The sequence below is a fragment of the Thunnus albacares genome, chromosome 10 (assembly GCF_914725855.1).
Source record: "Thunnus albacares chromosome 10, fThuAlb1.1, whole genome shotgun sequence".
Lineage (NCBI taxonomy): Eukaryota > Metazoa > Chordata > Actinopteri > Scombriformes > Scombridae > Thunnus > Thunnus albacares.
The window spans coordinates 26,743,123-26,758,745 of NC_058115.1; the positions used below are offsets into that span (position 1 = coordinate 26,743,123).

At 39.1% G+C, this 15,623-nt stretch overlaps 1 protein-coding gene across 4 annotated transcripts in view; it reads left to right on the plus strand.

Annotated features, from left to right (window-relative positions):
* Positions 1 to 15,623, plus strand: part of gria2b (glutamate receptor, ionotropic, AMPA 2b) — a 56,441-nt gene that overhangs the window by 16,128 nt on the left and 24,690 nt on the right. For all 4 annotated transcript variants that reach the window (XM_044364111.1, XM_044364112.1, XM_044364113.1 and 1 more), the window contains exon 3: positions 12,636 to 12,875. In XM_044364111.1, coding sequence (XP_044220046.1) covers positions 12,636 to 12,875 — 240 coding nt within the window. The remainder of the gene's footprint in view (positions 1 to 12,635; positions 12,876 to 15,623) is intronic.

Sequence of the window (15,623 nt, forward strand, 5' to 3'; positions counted from 1 at the left end):
GATGGAACCATAAAATATGAAATATACATTTCTTCCTTGTGGGTTTTGATTTTTTTCTCAGAAGAGAGAGCATGACATTTCATTTACAAATATATACAGAATCAAAACTGATTGTAACAGAATAGAATTTTGCCTTTTTAGGACATTGTTTCGCACTTTTAACCTGCAGCTTACTCTTGAAAAAAAAAAAACTTGGTGGTTTTGAACTCATTTCTACCACCGTAGCTTTTGTTTTTGCCTTTGTCTAATATCAAAATTCTTTGAGAATAACCTTGCAAGTTGGGAACAAATTGTTCTCTTCTCTTCTCATCTCTGAGCAGAACAGCAAGCTAATAGACCAAAATTACACACACACACACACACACACACACACACACACACACACACACACACACACACACCCTTAGTCACTGTGTTTAAATAAATTTAGAGGCAGAAGATTTTTCCTGACTTCATGATATCAAGACAGCTGGTTGTTGCACAAACTACACTACTGTTAATTAAAAGAACAATTGTATTGCACTTCCATAAATTTGAGGGACTCGTAAAAATTAATTAATTAAATTAATTCTATTTTAATTTATACTTCTTTATGGCAAGGTCGCTTTGTAAATGGTTAGGTCTCAGTGGATTTTGCTTTTGTACTGAGTGTTTCAGTGTTTATTGATTTGACTATATATTAGAAAAACTTCTGTAACAGGTTTTACTCCCCAGGTCAATGTCCCAAAATCCTGGATACTACACTTCCCATCATGCAAATGGATGGCATCTTGTAAGGGTTTGTTGTAAAGTAGGCTACATGGTCTCCAAGCTAAGATAAACCTGGTGTTATTTTTTCCCCTCCAGAGCCACAAAATCATACAACAATTTTTACCAGCTGTGCTCACCATGACTAATAAACTGACTTTGGTGTGACTAATAAACTGACTTTGGTGTGTAGAATAAAAAGCCAGTTCCCTTTAATGTTTTGATGTTATCATCAAAAGTACATGTTTTTAGTTAGTGGTGGGTGTTGTTGCTATAGTGGCCAGCAGTCCTTCTTAGTCAATAACTGGCACAGATGAGCTGTTCAGACAGTTTCCTCTGCTCCACAGCTTGCACATAGTCGCTCCTCACCCCCTCCCTTCAGCTAGAGCTAAAGCATTCAAAAGTGCATAGAAAACAACAAAAGGCAGAGCTGAAATGACGACTGGGACATTGGGGGCGCTGCACAATGATCACACATTGGGTGTTTAGTATAGAGAGCATTCATCAGGCTCCGTTCTTGTGAAACCTACATCCTCCATCCACGGCCATCAGAAAGCCTCCAGGAAACAGGTCAGTGAACAAAAGGAGAGACGGAGGAAGAGAGAAAGAGACAGAGAGAAATAGGATGGGGGAAGGGAGGAGGGGGGTCAGAAGTTGATAAGAACTGAGCTGTACTGTTCTTCTAGAGACCAGCTGCCGGAAGGGCTGCTCAAAGGCAGACAAAAACACTTGCTAGTGCGCCTCGCTGGCCCACAGTGACACCTCCCAGAAGTCTTCCTATCGGCCACTCAAGAGCATGACTGAGATCTGTCACCCAGGCAACAGCCTGCGGTGCTGCACTGCATGTATGCCTATCTTCCCAGTGAAAGAATTTCCTAATGAAGACATTTTCAGGAGTAAGTTTGTGGTAGTATAGAAAATTTGACAAAAATTTCCACATGCTGTAGTTATTTTGTGAAATGTCTTATAATTTATATTATATAAATAATAATTGAAAATGCACTTCAAAAAGCAAACTAACTCATTTTGCTGATTTCTTTAGTTGTGTTCAAAAAGCTGACATTTAAATCCTCAACAGTACATGAAATTACATGCCGGGGTAAATATTTTCTGCAGTGTAGAGAGAACATGGCTGAAATATGTAACCCTGGCAACAGTCGACAGAGGGGATGAAACCACATTGTGCCTTTATGGGCTGCAGACAAAGCTCTTAGAAGTTAAAAAACACTTCCTATGCTCCTTACATTTGACAGGGTATTGATAAATATTTTGCTTTCCTTAGGTGTTGCAGCTTCCAGCCTGATGAACCATATCAAGTCTTTCACAGTCCTTTAACCTAAAGAAATCCATTGGAAATTATGTGAACGGGAATTCCATTGTGGGCTAAACCACACATTGATTGAGACAGGAAGAAAAGATGAGGGTCTCAAAATTGTTCCTGGTCCAGAGCCTTAAGTCAGAAACATCTCTGACCATTTTCTTTCTGTGAGGCGTAATGATAAAGAGGGAAAAATCTGATATTATGAGAGCATCTGGGAAGACAGGCATGATTCTCTATTGGAAAGCATTCTTGAGTATTTGCTTCGCCTGCAGCAGTACAAGACAGACAGGAAGACTGTGAAAGGACTTAAAAGTGTTGAGATTACCTAGGAGAGCCAAAACATGATGTTTACTTGTGAGCAACCTGCTGCTAAGGATGAAATAGGTGATAAAAATATTATTTTTATTAGGAAAGTCTGACAATTCTGTAGATTTATGTAAAATCAGTACAATATAATGTACATTATCCACAGCTTTCTGTTTTCATGAATTTATTAAGCACTTATTTGTTTTGTGGCTCTTACATGCTAATTCAGTCTCCTAACCCTGTCCCCTACAAACTACATTAATATGTCACTAATTTACCTTGCAAAATTAATTTTGGAGGAAATAATGTTGTTTATATTACTGGCAACACTTTTTTTCCAATTCAGGAGATGTGACATCCTTACACAGTGCAGACGTCAAGGGGAGTGATGTAGCATGACTTTGAGTTTGCGTCATGCTTTCCACGTTGTTCAGTTTAGGCCACTAAAATGTTTGGTTAAGGTTAAGGGAAGATTATGGTTTTAGTTTATTCAAATTCAACATGAAATGAGATTTTTCCCTTATCTGAACCAAGTACTTTGAGTTGACTAAACACATCCATAAAAACATCGTCAGGCTTCAAATTCCAGGAGTGAATATTGGAAAACAAATTAAATAAGTTGACAGTCAACATTTCTAGATACATTCAATATAAATGTTTTCTTAAAAACATATCCACTAATGCACATTAATTGTATATGAACATCATTTTCAGCAGACAGGGCTGCCTCGGGGCGCAGGTCAGTCGGTGACTTGTAGACTTTGTATTCGGGTACACCCCTAGTAAACGTAGCCATTCTTAAACATAACGGTGGCAGTTAGAATTCCCTCATATGAGTTATTACTTTTCGTCATTTTGGGTTATTTTGGAAGCCACAAACAAACCACCTAGTTTGTCCAGTTTTTACAACACACAAGGTCAAAGTCTACCCATTCAGAAACTATATCAGTGACAGATGTGTTCAGGTTGCTTTGACGGAAGGGGTGGTGGCTTAAAGCTGCCTTGCCAGCTGGTGACAGATCAGTTTTATATTAAAGCCCCAAAGTCCTGAAGCCTTTCACTGTGGTGAGAACAGGAGTGTTAGAGAGGGTGAGATATCTAACAGTCAGTTCTGTTAGCTGTGACCAGACTGCTGATGATCATCACGACAGTGACGTGGTATGTGTGTGTATGTGTGTTTAAGACTGATTCACCATTCTACTGATGCACTCAGCCGGTGTTAGTCTTCTATTAAATATCAAATATGTTATCCACTGCTGATTTAATGAATGATCCCTCTGATCACTACAAATACATAAAAACCTTCTGTGAAGGCTTCAATGAAAATGCTTTAATTTTATTTAACTAGTGCAGTGCCCGTTCAAAATGTGCCTGTTTTGAATGGGCCAATTTCTCAATACCTAGAGAGAACAGTGCCTGTCCCCAAAACGCCTCTCATGCAGACTATCGGTAGATGCTACAATTTACAGATGCTCCCTAAACGCTTCAAATGCAGAATATCTGGAGACTACAATTTTGAGTTGAGCTGAAGTTGATCGGCTGAACTTTGGTGCCCCTTTAAAATGTGCCTGAGACATCCTGCATTATATCTTGAACATACATACAAAGTTCCCACGTGTGAGGAACAGGAATAGAGCTTAACTCTCTAAACTTTTTCAATTCATTCTCTATGGTAGTTCTTATCACTACAGAAGTAATTTCATCTCTGACCACAATGTGGGTTGCAATTATAGATTAGCCCTGCCTGTATTTACACTTGTTGAATTCACATGCAGAAGAAGCAGAATAAACGTTGTTTATAAGGTATTTTTATATATTTCTGAATGTGCCTGAGACATCCAGCGCTAAGTCTTGAACGTACTTTGTTCACACTTCACAGTTCAATAGTAGAGCTTAAGTCTCTTAAATTTTTTCAAGTCATTAACAATACGGATGTAATCCCACCTCCGACCACAATGTTGGTTGCAATGCCAGAGTGGCGCTGTCTGCATTTCCGCTCATTGACTCCACGAGCAGAGGAAGAAGCAAATCAGCATTGTAGAAGCAATATTGTTTATGAGGTATTTTTATATATTTCTTGAGAACCGCTAATTCAAACAACTGCACACATCGACATTGCACTAACATGATTCCTCAGCAATCCACCTGCCAGGTACGAAGTAGATCAGATGAACGGTTCCTGAGATATGCAAAGGACAAACATACAGACAGACAGAGATTCCTTATATATGTATATAGAGAGAGATCTCTCTCTCGTGACCATAGGTGAGGGTTGGGACATAGACCGACTGGTAAATTGAGAGCTTTGCATTCAGGCTCAGCTCTTTCTTCACCACAATGGTCTGGTACACCACCTGCATTACTGCTGATGGCTGCACCGATCCGCCTGTCAACCTCACACTTCATTTTACCCTCACTTTTGAACAAGACCCCGAGATGCTTGAACTGATGCTCCACTTGGGGCAGCAATTCACTCCCAACCCAGAGGGAGCAGTCCACTTTTTCCTGGCAGAGCATGGCCTCAGATTTGAAGGTGCTGACTCATCCCAGGCTGCTGAAAACAGCCTTGGCTAAGCCCTGCTTCCCCTTCCTGAGTTGCCTGATGGTTTATGAAAAATATATAGGTGTGGCAGTTATAAACATTATATCTTATGTTATAGTTATAGACATTATATGTCCTAGCCTTTCTTACCCATTTTGCCTGATGGTTTGCCAGAACTTCTTTGAAGCTAACTGAAAGTCTTTCTTCATGGCCTCCCCAAACTCCTCCCACGCCCAGCAACCATGTGAGTTGCCGTCCTTTTGGCCCTTCAGTAGCCATCTGCTGCTTCAGGAGACCCCTGGGACAGCCAGACCCAAAAGGCCTCCTTCTTCAGCTTGAGGGCCTCCTTCTCCTCTGGTGTCCACCAGCGAATTCTTGGGTTGCCACCCTGACTGGCACTGATGACCTTCCAGCCACAACTCTGAGCAGCTGCCTCCACAACTGAGGTCCTGAACATGGCCCACTCAGATTCCATGTCCTCAGCCTCCCCCAGGATACAGGAGAAATTCCTCCAGAGGTGGGAGTTGAAGAGCTCACGGACTGGGGCTTCCACCGGATGTTCCCAGTCTACCCTCACTACTTGTTTGGGTCTTTCAGGTCTGCCTGGCAGCCTACCTCACCACCTGATCCAACTCACCACCAGGTGGTAATCTACTGACAGCTCTGCTCCTCTCTTTACCTGAGTGTCCAAGACATGCAGCTGCAGATCAGATCCATCATTGCCCATGTGAGCATTGAAGACCCCCAGGAGAAGTATGGACTCCCTCCCAGAGACACCAAGAAAGCCATATACTCCAAACTGCTGTTCGACGCATACGCACAAAAAACAGTCAGAGTCTTCCTCCTAGCAACACATAGTCGCAAGGTGACCCTCTCGTTCCATGGAGAGAACTCCAACACCACTGCACTCAGCCAGGGACTAGTCAGTACCACTCCACCTCCTGCACTAGTTCCAGCTCCTTCCCCACCAGGGAGGTGATGGTTCACCCTGGTCTCTAAAACCAGTTTGCGATGGGATCTGGGATCAGGACGTCCAAGTCCCCGCCCCTGCCTGCTGCCCGTTTGGCAACACATCTGACCCCGGTCCTGTGGTGGGCCCACAGGGCGGCGACCTCATGTTATTTCTTCAGGCTGTGCCAAGGCCAGGCCACCAGAGAGAAGTTTTTCTTTTTTTTTTTTTTTCTCCAAAATCTCAATCTATTTTCTGATATTCCTCTGCTTATATGTTAATGCCTAAATTGACACCGGTCACACTTACCCAAAAAAGAATAGCCATGTAATAATTTTATCATGGTCAAACTTAGTAGTGTACACTAGGTTTTGTTGTCTCATTTGGGATGATAATAAGTTCAGCTTTTATTCGGTTTAACACAGTTTTGACTTTAAGAGAATAAATGCCTGTCATCTGTTGCCAGTAATGCACGTCACATTTAATGCAAACACAAACTTTTTTAAAAAAAGTGAACTTAGTAATGTTTTGTTCAAGGACTGAACAACTTCAACTGCTTCAACTTCTCATGAAATTTCAAACTAATGCAAAACATATTAGACGTCAGCTGAAGTTGGATGTTTTATGAGCGGTTAATTTATGCAAGTTTAATCTTTGATCAGTGATGTAGCAGTAATGTAAACATTGGCTAAGTGGTGGAGATGCCTTTGGTGCCACAGTGGTGAAAATGAGGTCAGCTAATTGGGACGGCTAAATATATTTCACAGGGTGCACCTTCTCCTTGGAAGGTGATACGCAGTGCCAGAGTCACTGCTGCGACAGATTTAACATCCTGATGATAATGAGGTGATTAGGACCTTCTGATGACCAAAGAGTGTGATGAGTGCCCATACATCCGAGATAATAGGATACATGGACTACAGAAAACAGAAAATGAGAATCTTTTCTAGAATCCAGCCATTAACCTGATCCTAAGTCTAGACTGAACAATCATAAACCCGACATATCTGCAAATGAACCATCATGTTTTCTGTTTAATGCCACTATGCATACTGTATATTCTAATGCACTATGTACATACATCATATACAAATTTATTTTAATTCTGAAATTCCAGGGAGGCTTACAGTACATTTTTTTCATCTTGATAATTATATTCACTATTCTCAACTTCATAAAACTTATTTTACTAAATATTTTAAATTTAGCATTATCAGCATTAAATCAGTTAATATCAAATGATCACAAATAATATGTTGACTAAATATGCTGAAAAAAACCTGCATTTTATATGAATGTCCTGACCAGGCTCATTAATAAAGAAATAATAAAAATAGGCATCAGCTTTCATTGGATTTTGAAAATTACAATTTCACTTCTGTCTTCTGAGTCTATAGCCACCCAAACTTTCATATAATTCTCCATGAAGGATGAAAAATGGAATAATTTTGTGGCATGTTGTGGTGTTGTCTTATCAAATCATCTTAAATTGACTTCATCTGAACTGCGTCAACTCCTCGGGTCATAATTACTATGGCCACTAGATGGCAAAAATGACACCATAGGTCATTTTTCCAGCCTGAATTTTAGACCTATACTGTCGTTTTTCTTGTGAGGACAAGTTTCGAAAGCTATCAAATGTGTTAGGAAACAGAATCCAAGGCTCTCAGTTTTAAGACCATGGTATTTTACATTCCGACCTTGTTGCTCTCTAAGCCTTTTCGATAAAGAAGTAATTTTCTTTGCAAATACTCCAATGCAGAAAGTGCTGATGCATGGCCTTCATCCAAGCCACACTTTTATAAATCTGTTTTCCTGATATACTTGTTCTTGTTCTTTTTTCAAATAACATATTTTTTCATGACATTTGAAATGCAGCCGACAAAAACTGAATCATAACTTGCACAATGATTGTCTGCACTGTACTTGCTCTACATCACATATTTTACATTGCCCTCATCACAGATGAAAGAATTACAAAAAAAATTGTGGGGAATTTGAGACCAACACACAGACGCACACACACACACACACACACACACACACACACACACACACACACACACACACACAACCAAACACAGACGAACACACAAATACAAGCACACACATATTTTGTTGTCTGCTAACTACAATGTTAGGATTACTGACAGTGTGTTTATCTTACTTGAACATTCCCCAGATTAATAAGTGTAAACTGCATTTTGAATAAAAAGATAGGAAGGGAAAACTGGGTCTAAACCACAGCTTACAGGCCCGGCAGTGAGTAATAATAAGATTTGTTTCAACATTTTGCTCATGGTGCCTAATTAGGGTGACCTCGTCAACATTAGAAAAAAAAAAGATTTACCTTGTCAACACTAGAAAAAAATATTTACACAGTCACTTCATTTTTTTCTGTGTTCTGAGGGGAGTTTCTGAGGGCGAATACTCCCTGGTTTCATTGAAAAGCAGTCAGATGTGACAGAAGCTTAATGGCTTTTTCCACAATCCTCACTGTTTCTGAGAGCGTCTGTATGTGGCTGGCTTTTCTTCCTTAATTAAACATTTCTAAATTCCTCTTTGTAGAAACACACATAGATGCCTCGCCCATTAAAAACCTCTTGCTCTTCATTCTTTTGCTGTCACGTTCCATAGCTGGCAAAATCCTCTGAACATTCACTGCGTGGAAAAACGGGTAGTGCATTGCTTCTGGAAGTGAATTACCATATTTGGTAATAAAGTAACATGTTGTCAAACTGTTCGCTCTGGCATAAGCTGCAGCACAGTCATGGGGATATCCAGTCTCTAAGCATGAGCTCAGAGAGTTTTAATCCTAGGCAAACTCAGCAAGCTCACCAGTGAGAGTGTCAGCAAAGAAAGCCTTAGTAACATGACAATGGACAGACATGACACAGAGACAGAAAGAAACTCTACAGCTCTATTAGCATCAGGGGGTGGCAATGAGGAGCAAGATAATATATTTTATTTATTCTTTTCTGTGATACCGTGATCAGACTGGATGCTTCTTTTTTCTCTCTGTGAAACAATGTGAGCATTGCTAAGCATAGAGAGAGTTAAAATGTCTCAAGCAGAATTCCAGTAGATCACTTCATATGAAAAAGGGGATGCAATGCTTAAGAGAAAAGGTTGATGAGGAAACCACGGTGAAACAGGGAATTTGGGTATTTATATTATTCTTCCAATTGAGAACGGGGCACATATTTTCTACATTTTCCAGCAGCTCTTTGTAGACAGAAGCACCATGAGTGTATGCCTCATAATTTTCAGTTTTTATTTTCAGAAAAAACTTTAATTTTATATATATTCTATTTTTTTTTAATCAGAAAATAAAATCAGTAATACAGTCAGCAATTCCTCCCCATTCTTCTTTTCATAAACAGTCTTCAGATTTTCTGAGCTCAGCTCATTACAAAAGAATGTCATTTACTGTAAACTATGGTGTCTACTGACCTCTTGCAGCAAGAAACATTATGGGGGCAGAGAATCTGGGTGAAAATCAGTTTTATGTTAATCTGGGAATTGAATTTTTTGGTGAAAATTAATCTTTGCTGAAAATTATAAGCCATAGGTAATCAGTAGTGAAAGCTATATTCAGATCCTTTACAAAAGTAAAAATAGCAATACTGCAATATTAAAAAAAATACTCCATTACAAGCAAAATTTCTGCATTCAAAATCTTATTTAATCATACTCTTACCCTTGTACTATATGTGTCTATGCCCAGGGGCCAATCATCTCATAATTCATTCATGGATTTTCACATGCAAAACTAACCAGCAACTAAAGTCGTCAATTAAATGAATATCTCTGAAACATAGTGGAATATATAAAGTAGTCTTGTTCTGGTTCATTTAAGTGATAAATTGATCATTAAAATAACAAGTAAATGACTTTGAATGGGGGTTGATCTAATATGCCCTACTTCACTATCAGACCTACAGATTTACATCTACATGTAACCTCGTTTCATTCGCCTTCACTGAATTGTACAAAATCATTTTCTATTAGCTCCCAGTTAGACAAAACTGAAATTAGATTAGTGAGGTCTGATCTCTCTGTGGCCACATCACTGTCCACTGTCATCTGTTAAAAAGATTAGGAACAGTGCCACAGACTGATGGAAGTGATCGGACTGCCGTTAACGGTTTGTCTCGGGTGTCTGTGATGAACATTTAATTGCTTGAGTCGACGGAGCTGTAAAGATTTTGGAAGCACATGAATACTGGCAGTGGATGAAAGCTGGCCTTGCCCTCACTTATGCTGGCCCATTCTTGATGAGCTCTGCATGTTTTTTGAACTCTGAGGGGTAAAAGGCAGCGGGGGTTGAAGTAGCCTTAAGGATGGAGAAGCTGGCTTTTGATTATTGTGCGAATGGTTTGAATACTTCAGAATAAGTGGAAAATATGAGTTTGATAAGTGAATGAACACTCTGCCATCCTCATGAAATATTGCTTCAGTGTGCAATAAACACACTTTTACATTTTTTGCTCAATTCATAAGGGATGGTATAATAAAAATAGCCATCCTATCATAGATATCCTTATTGCATCTCAACATAGAAACAAGGGAGACTAAGTGTGCTATAACTCTATGTTATGGCCACCACTTCTAATTATTTAGACTTTGTTTTTGAAAAATCATATTTTTTCTGTGAGTTTGGCGTAGTACATGGCTCTAAATACTACAATATCAATAAGTCTCAGCCACTGTTACTATGGACAAAAAGCCAGAGGGTTTTAGAGCTGTAGCAAATTCAAATGTCATTGCAGTTGACGACAAAACATTGCACCTTGGTTAACAGATTCATTCAAAATCGACCCAGAAACCAAAGTAAGTTGATTTTAGCTGTAAATTGTTTCATTTATTTTCAATCTGTAGCTTTTGTCCACTGTTAGCTTGGTGATGAATGTTTCTTACTGAAATGCACCTTGGGAGTCATAGTCAACATCTCCCCTCTCATTTTTATGTACACAGGCTTGCACCTTTAACTTTTTAACAAAAATCTGGATATTTTCTGATGTGGTTGCTCCTTGAAGTTTCATGTCCATTGATGCCTTTGATTTTCTCCAACTGTCACCTACCATTTTCTGTGCACAAAATGAACAGGACGTTTACTTGTGGAACCAGGAGCACCTGAAAAAGAATTCACTTAGCAACTCTGTTGGAGACATAGGGAGTTAGTTATAATGTGATGTGTCTGTGATCCAAGTGAATCTGTTTTGACAAAGTTCGAGAATGGAGAGAGACAGAAGACTGCAGGCTACTTGATTCATTTGCCAAAGACAAATTTTAATGAGCTGCTGTTATTGCCCCAAACGTCACTAATGAAGCTGCTCAGTGCTCAACAGTACAAGAAAGTGGCTGTGCAGAGCACTCACTGGTTGTTTGTGCGAAACATTAAAGCAGGGATTGAATAACTCTTTAGAAAACATTACTCCTTGACATAAAGTCTGAACAGGAAACCTTTAATGCATTTTGTTTTTGTTAACATTCCCTAATTTGCATGTTGCTAAGATCACAACCTTCACTCTTCATGCTGCATAGCATGTTTACATTTCATCAAAGATAGCTGCTACTGCCAGTTCAGAAGTGGCAGGGTCCTTACAGTACTTAATATTTGATGTATGGACTCAAGTCCCCTATGTCAGCAAGTTATCCCAGTTATACTGTGGAAAAGGAAATGCCTCATTAGATTAATTACATTGGAGGACACATATGTCCAAGTCAATAAGCCTGATTAACTTACATTTGATCAATACACATTTACAAGCAACATGCCAATCTGCTGACCCCAGTACAAGTTTGAGAAACAGCATGCAACCTAAGGATTACTGAGACATTCAGTATTCATGTTTACCTTCAGTCCACAGGACCCTTTACTGGTCTGTGCATAATGAATGTTAGAGGCCGGCAAAGGTACTTTACTGTATGTGCTGGAGCATGGGTCATAAATTATTGAACAAAGGTGATTTTGCAAAGTCAACAGGATGAAAATGTAATACAAATAACCTGGATGCAAATTTACGGAATCATCATAAATGCTGGATGCATATCCTAAAAGGATCCTAACAAATGGAATGATTCAAGTTTAATGGTGTCAGAAGAAGATGTGTTAAGGATATTATATAAACTACAGTGGATACATACTGCTAATAGGTAGTAGGTAAAGAAGTGTACTGTAGCATATTTCCCCTGCCAAGTATTCTCACAGGAAAAGCCTGAAATGGTTTTCTGCCAAAACAGAAACTGAAGAGAAGACAGCACCATTACAACATATCATGGTGCAGCACAGTTGGAAATCCCAGATGAGGAATTAATGTACAGTTTTGGCGAGTGTGTGACTCATATGGCGCTTCAACATCTCTTATTCCCACTGTTTCAAAAAGTCATAGGGCCACTCATAAAAGTTTCACATAGTGACTGGTGTACAGTGGATCTTTTACTGTACAATACAAGCACTCCCCTGGCAGAGCTTATGGAAAAAGCTATCCATTAATCAGCTGAAAGAGAAACTGAAAGAGACATCCCTTAATAGTTGTGTGCAGCCCTAATGTGCACTAAAGGATTGCAATAAAGGTCTTGGGGTATATACATTGTTAGTGAGTTATGGCAGAGAGTTGTAGGAATGTAGGAAGAGTTTGTTTCTAAAATTGATCTGACAAAATCGTTCCTGGCATGAAAGTGAAACATACGTTATTCAAGATGTCAAGACGTTAAGGATGTGTGACAAGCAACATACCTTAACATTCCCCTTTTCTCTGCTTCAGTCTGTTCACAGTTTTCAAGAGGAGTGTACGCCATTTTTGGATTCTACGACAAGAAATCTGTCAACACCATCACGTCATTTTGTGGGACGCTCCATGTCTCCTTCATATCGCCCAGCTTCCCTCTGGATGGGAATCAGCAGTTCATCATCCAGATGAGACCTGATATCAAGGGACCCCTCCTCAGCCTTATAGAGTACTACAAGTGGGACAAGTTTGCCTACCTGTATGACAGTGATCGAGGTAAGACACGGACACCATTATGTTGGTTTTGAAAGCATGTTTTTGAAAGCTGTGATTCACCAGTTGTGATTCACTAAAAGCTTTCACCAATGTTCTTATCTTAAAATGACATCATAAAAAGATGTGACTGACTTCTTATAGATTTAGTTGTGCCTAATGATGAGCTGTACTTTTCATTTGGGTTTGGAGAGCATGGCATTCATCAAAAGGACTCATATGGAGCTACATAACTAGATAGTTAGAGTGGACCATCATTTCCCCTCTCATGACATCCCATTATTTTCATTTTAAACTGGCATCAGTGATTGCCAGTTGATTAAAATTTGAATTATAGTCTCTATAAAGGTTGTGTTCAAAAAGTTTCTTTCCCCACAAACAACAATGTTACGTACACAACACACAGCAAATAAGTAGCACCACACATGTAAAACGAGGTAAAGGGAATTTTGGTTCATGACAAACAGCTTGTCACATTCAATCAACTATAGCACCTCCTGTGTTTGAGAGTCTGTTTTATGGAATATCAAGGGGAGGGGTGGTAGTCAGAGTCATCTCTGACATGCAGTAGAGGTGATGTGCCCTGCAGCTCTGGACTTCCACACTCATTCTAAATAGAAGCGTCATTTGTTTGCATTACACGCTCATGATATGAATATAGTGAGCACTCGGAAAATTCCATCTGGCTTCACCGCTAAAACTGTGCACATATTACTGTGCTAGACAGCAGAGAAATCAACCTTCTCTGTATGTAATCTGCAATTATGCAGACAGTTAGCTCTTGAAAATGATGCAATTGTACCAAATAAGAATTTTTAAAGAGAGACAGAGTGAGGCATAAATCATCCCATAGGCTTAGTAGGGCACTTCAGCCATCAAAAAGGCTCTTACTGAAGAGTGAATGGTTTCCTCTATTCATTTCTCATTATAATGTAAGTACATAAAGAAAAACTCCCCGATTTTGTTTTTGCACAGTATCAGCAACATAAAGCACCATGCAATTTCCAAAAGAATGCCACTGTACAAAACAGATGTTTAGATTGTTTTTTTTTTTCTTGCAAGCATTTTAAAAGTCATAAATTAGTTAATTGTTACACTTTTGCACATTAAGGGAGGGGTTACAAAATCCTGCAATGGGCCCCAAAAGGCTTGATTTACTGTAAAAGACATACAGTATCTTAACCTACAGCAAAGCCATGAGTGGTGTCCATGGAAGGTTTTACTCATAGTATAGTGAGGTTTGTCTTGTAGGTTGTTTTTTAGCTCTGCGCTGCTTCACATTCAGAGAATGGACATTCATACCTGGGAGCTACCCAGTCTTGTGCTGTTGGCCTCTGGGTCAATGGTGCTTTTTAGTGAGGCGACAGATACCCCCACGCACCATGACACCAAAGACACACACACACACATACAAGCACACATCTTGTTAGTGGATTTAAAGAGCTGGTGACTGGTCACAATCTCTACCTTAATGTCAGATAAAACAAACCACCTTTATAAATCTTTTGTACATACAGAGTTTCCCCAAGATGATTAATAAATGTTTTGTAGTAGTCGCTGAAAATTAAAAGTTGTTGCAGGCATGCCGGCACTCATTATCAGTGTCCTGCCCATTTAAGTAAATGAAAGTCATTAATACAGACATGATAATGTCCTTTACTTAAAAAAATATTTTTTGGAAAACACTGTAGGCAAAATTAAAGTATCATTATGCTGAGCCTGTGCACCTTTAATTTCCATCCTTGATAAGATCATGGGCTGAGCCTGATTTTATGCAAAGGCAACCAAAGATGAAAAATTATATACCCTCAAGCAATAATATCCAGATTTACTTCATATTCAAATCTGTTCTGTCTCTATCCTTTGATTCCTTTCATCATGATTATTTTCAATTCAGCATTGATATGAATCTGGAATTAACGTTACGTGTTTTTAGGGGATATTTTCTCTACTGTCTGAACAGTTCCACATGCAGTACATGTTTTATAAGCCTGGAGATGTAAGCTTTTTTATTCTTACTTACATCAAGCTAGCATTTAACACGTGAGAGTGCCTGAATATCACATGTCAGAAAGCCATGTGTAAAGTGTACAGAAGATAAGAGCAAAAATAAAGAGAGTTAAAGGGAATACACAATTACTGCTTGCATGTTATCTCATTTTGCTGTGTCATGTAACTCTTTTCATAGTGTCATCTGCTAATTGTGATTCTGTGACTTTTACCCTTGGAGAACAATGTAGCCTCCTGCAGCACAGAGGGACCATCCAGCACCGAAAAGGAAATCTCTCCCACAGATAGAGCTCCATTCTATTTTAACACTGTTACTGCAATGAAAGCGTAGAATTAAGACCTCAACAGTATCCGGTTACAGTGGAATAACATTATCGAGTCTTTTCTTTTTCTTTCTTTCTCTCTTTCTTTCATATCTAATAAGGGTGCTCTACTTTCAGGTTACATTTTATAAACCCCATTTTTACTTCTTATTATAGAATGAAAATCACTCATTATTTTTTATTTTCAGCACTATAAAGAGGAGTTTTGTGATCCCTTTCAAAAAGCACTTTGAGGATGTTGGAATGATACCTGATGAATGCCCAAAAATGGCTTAGGAGAACATTTGAATAATGCACTAGCTTAAGGTAATAGGAAGTGAATCTGCTCAGAGAAGTGGGATCGCTACTGTCTATACACTAGTGTTTAGGCTGAATACAATTTAGTGCCAATGGCTTAGGAGGGATTTAATGCATCTTT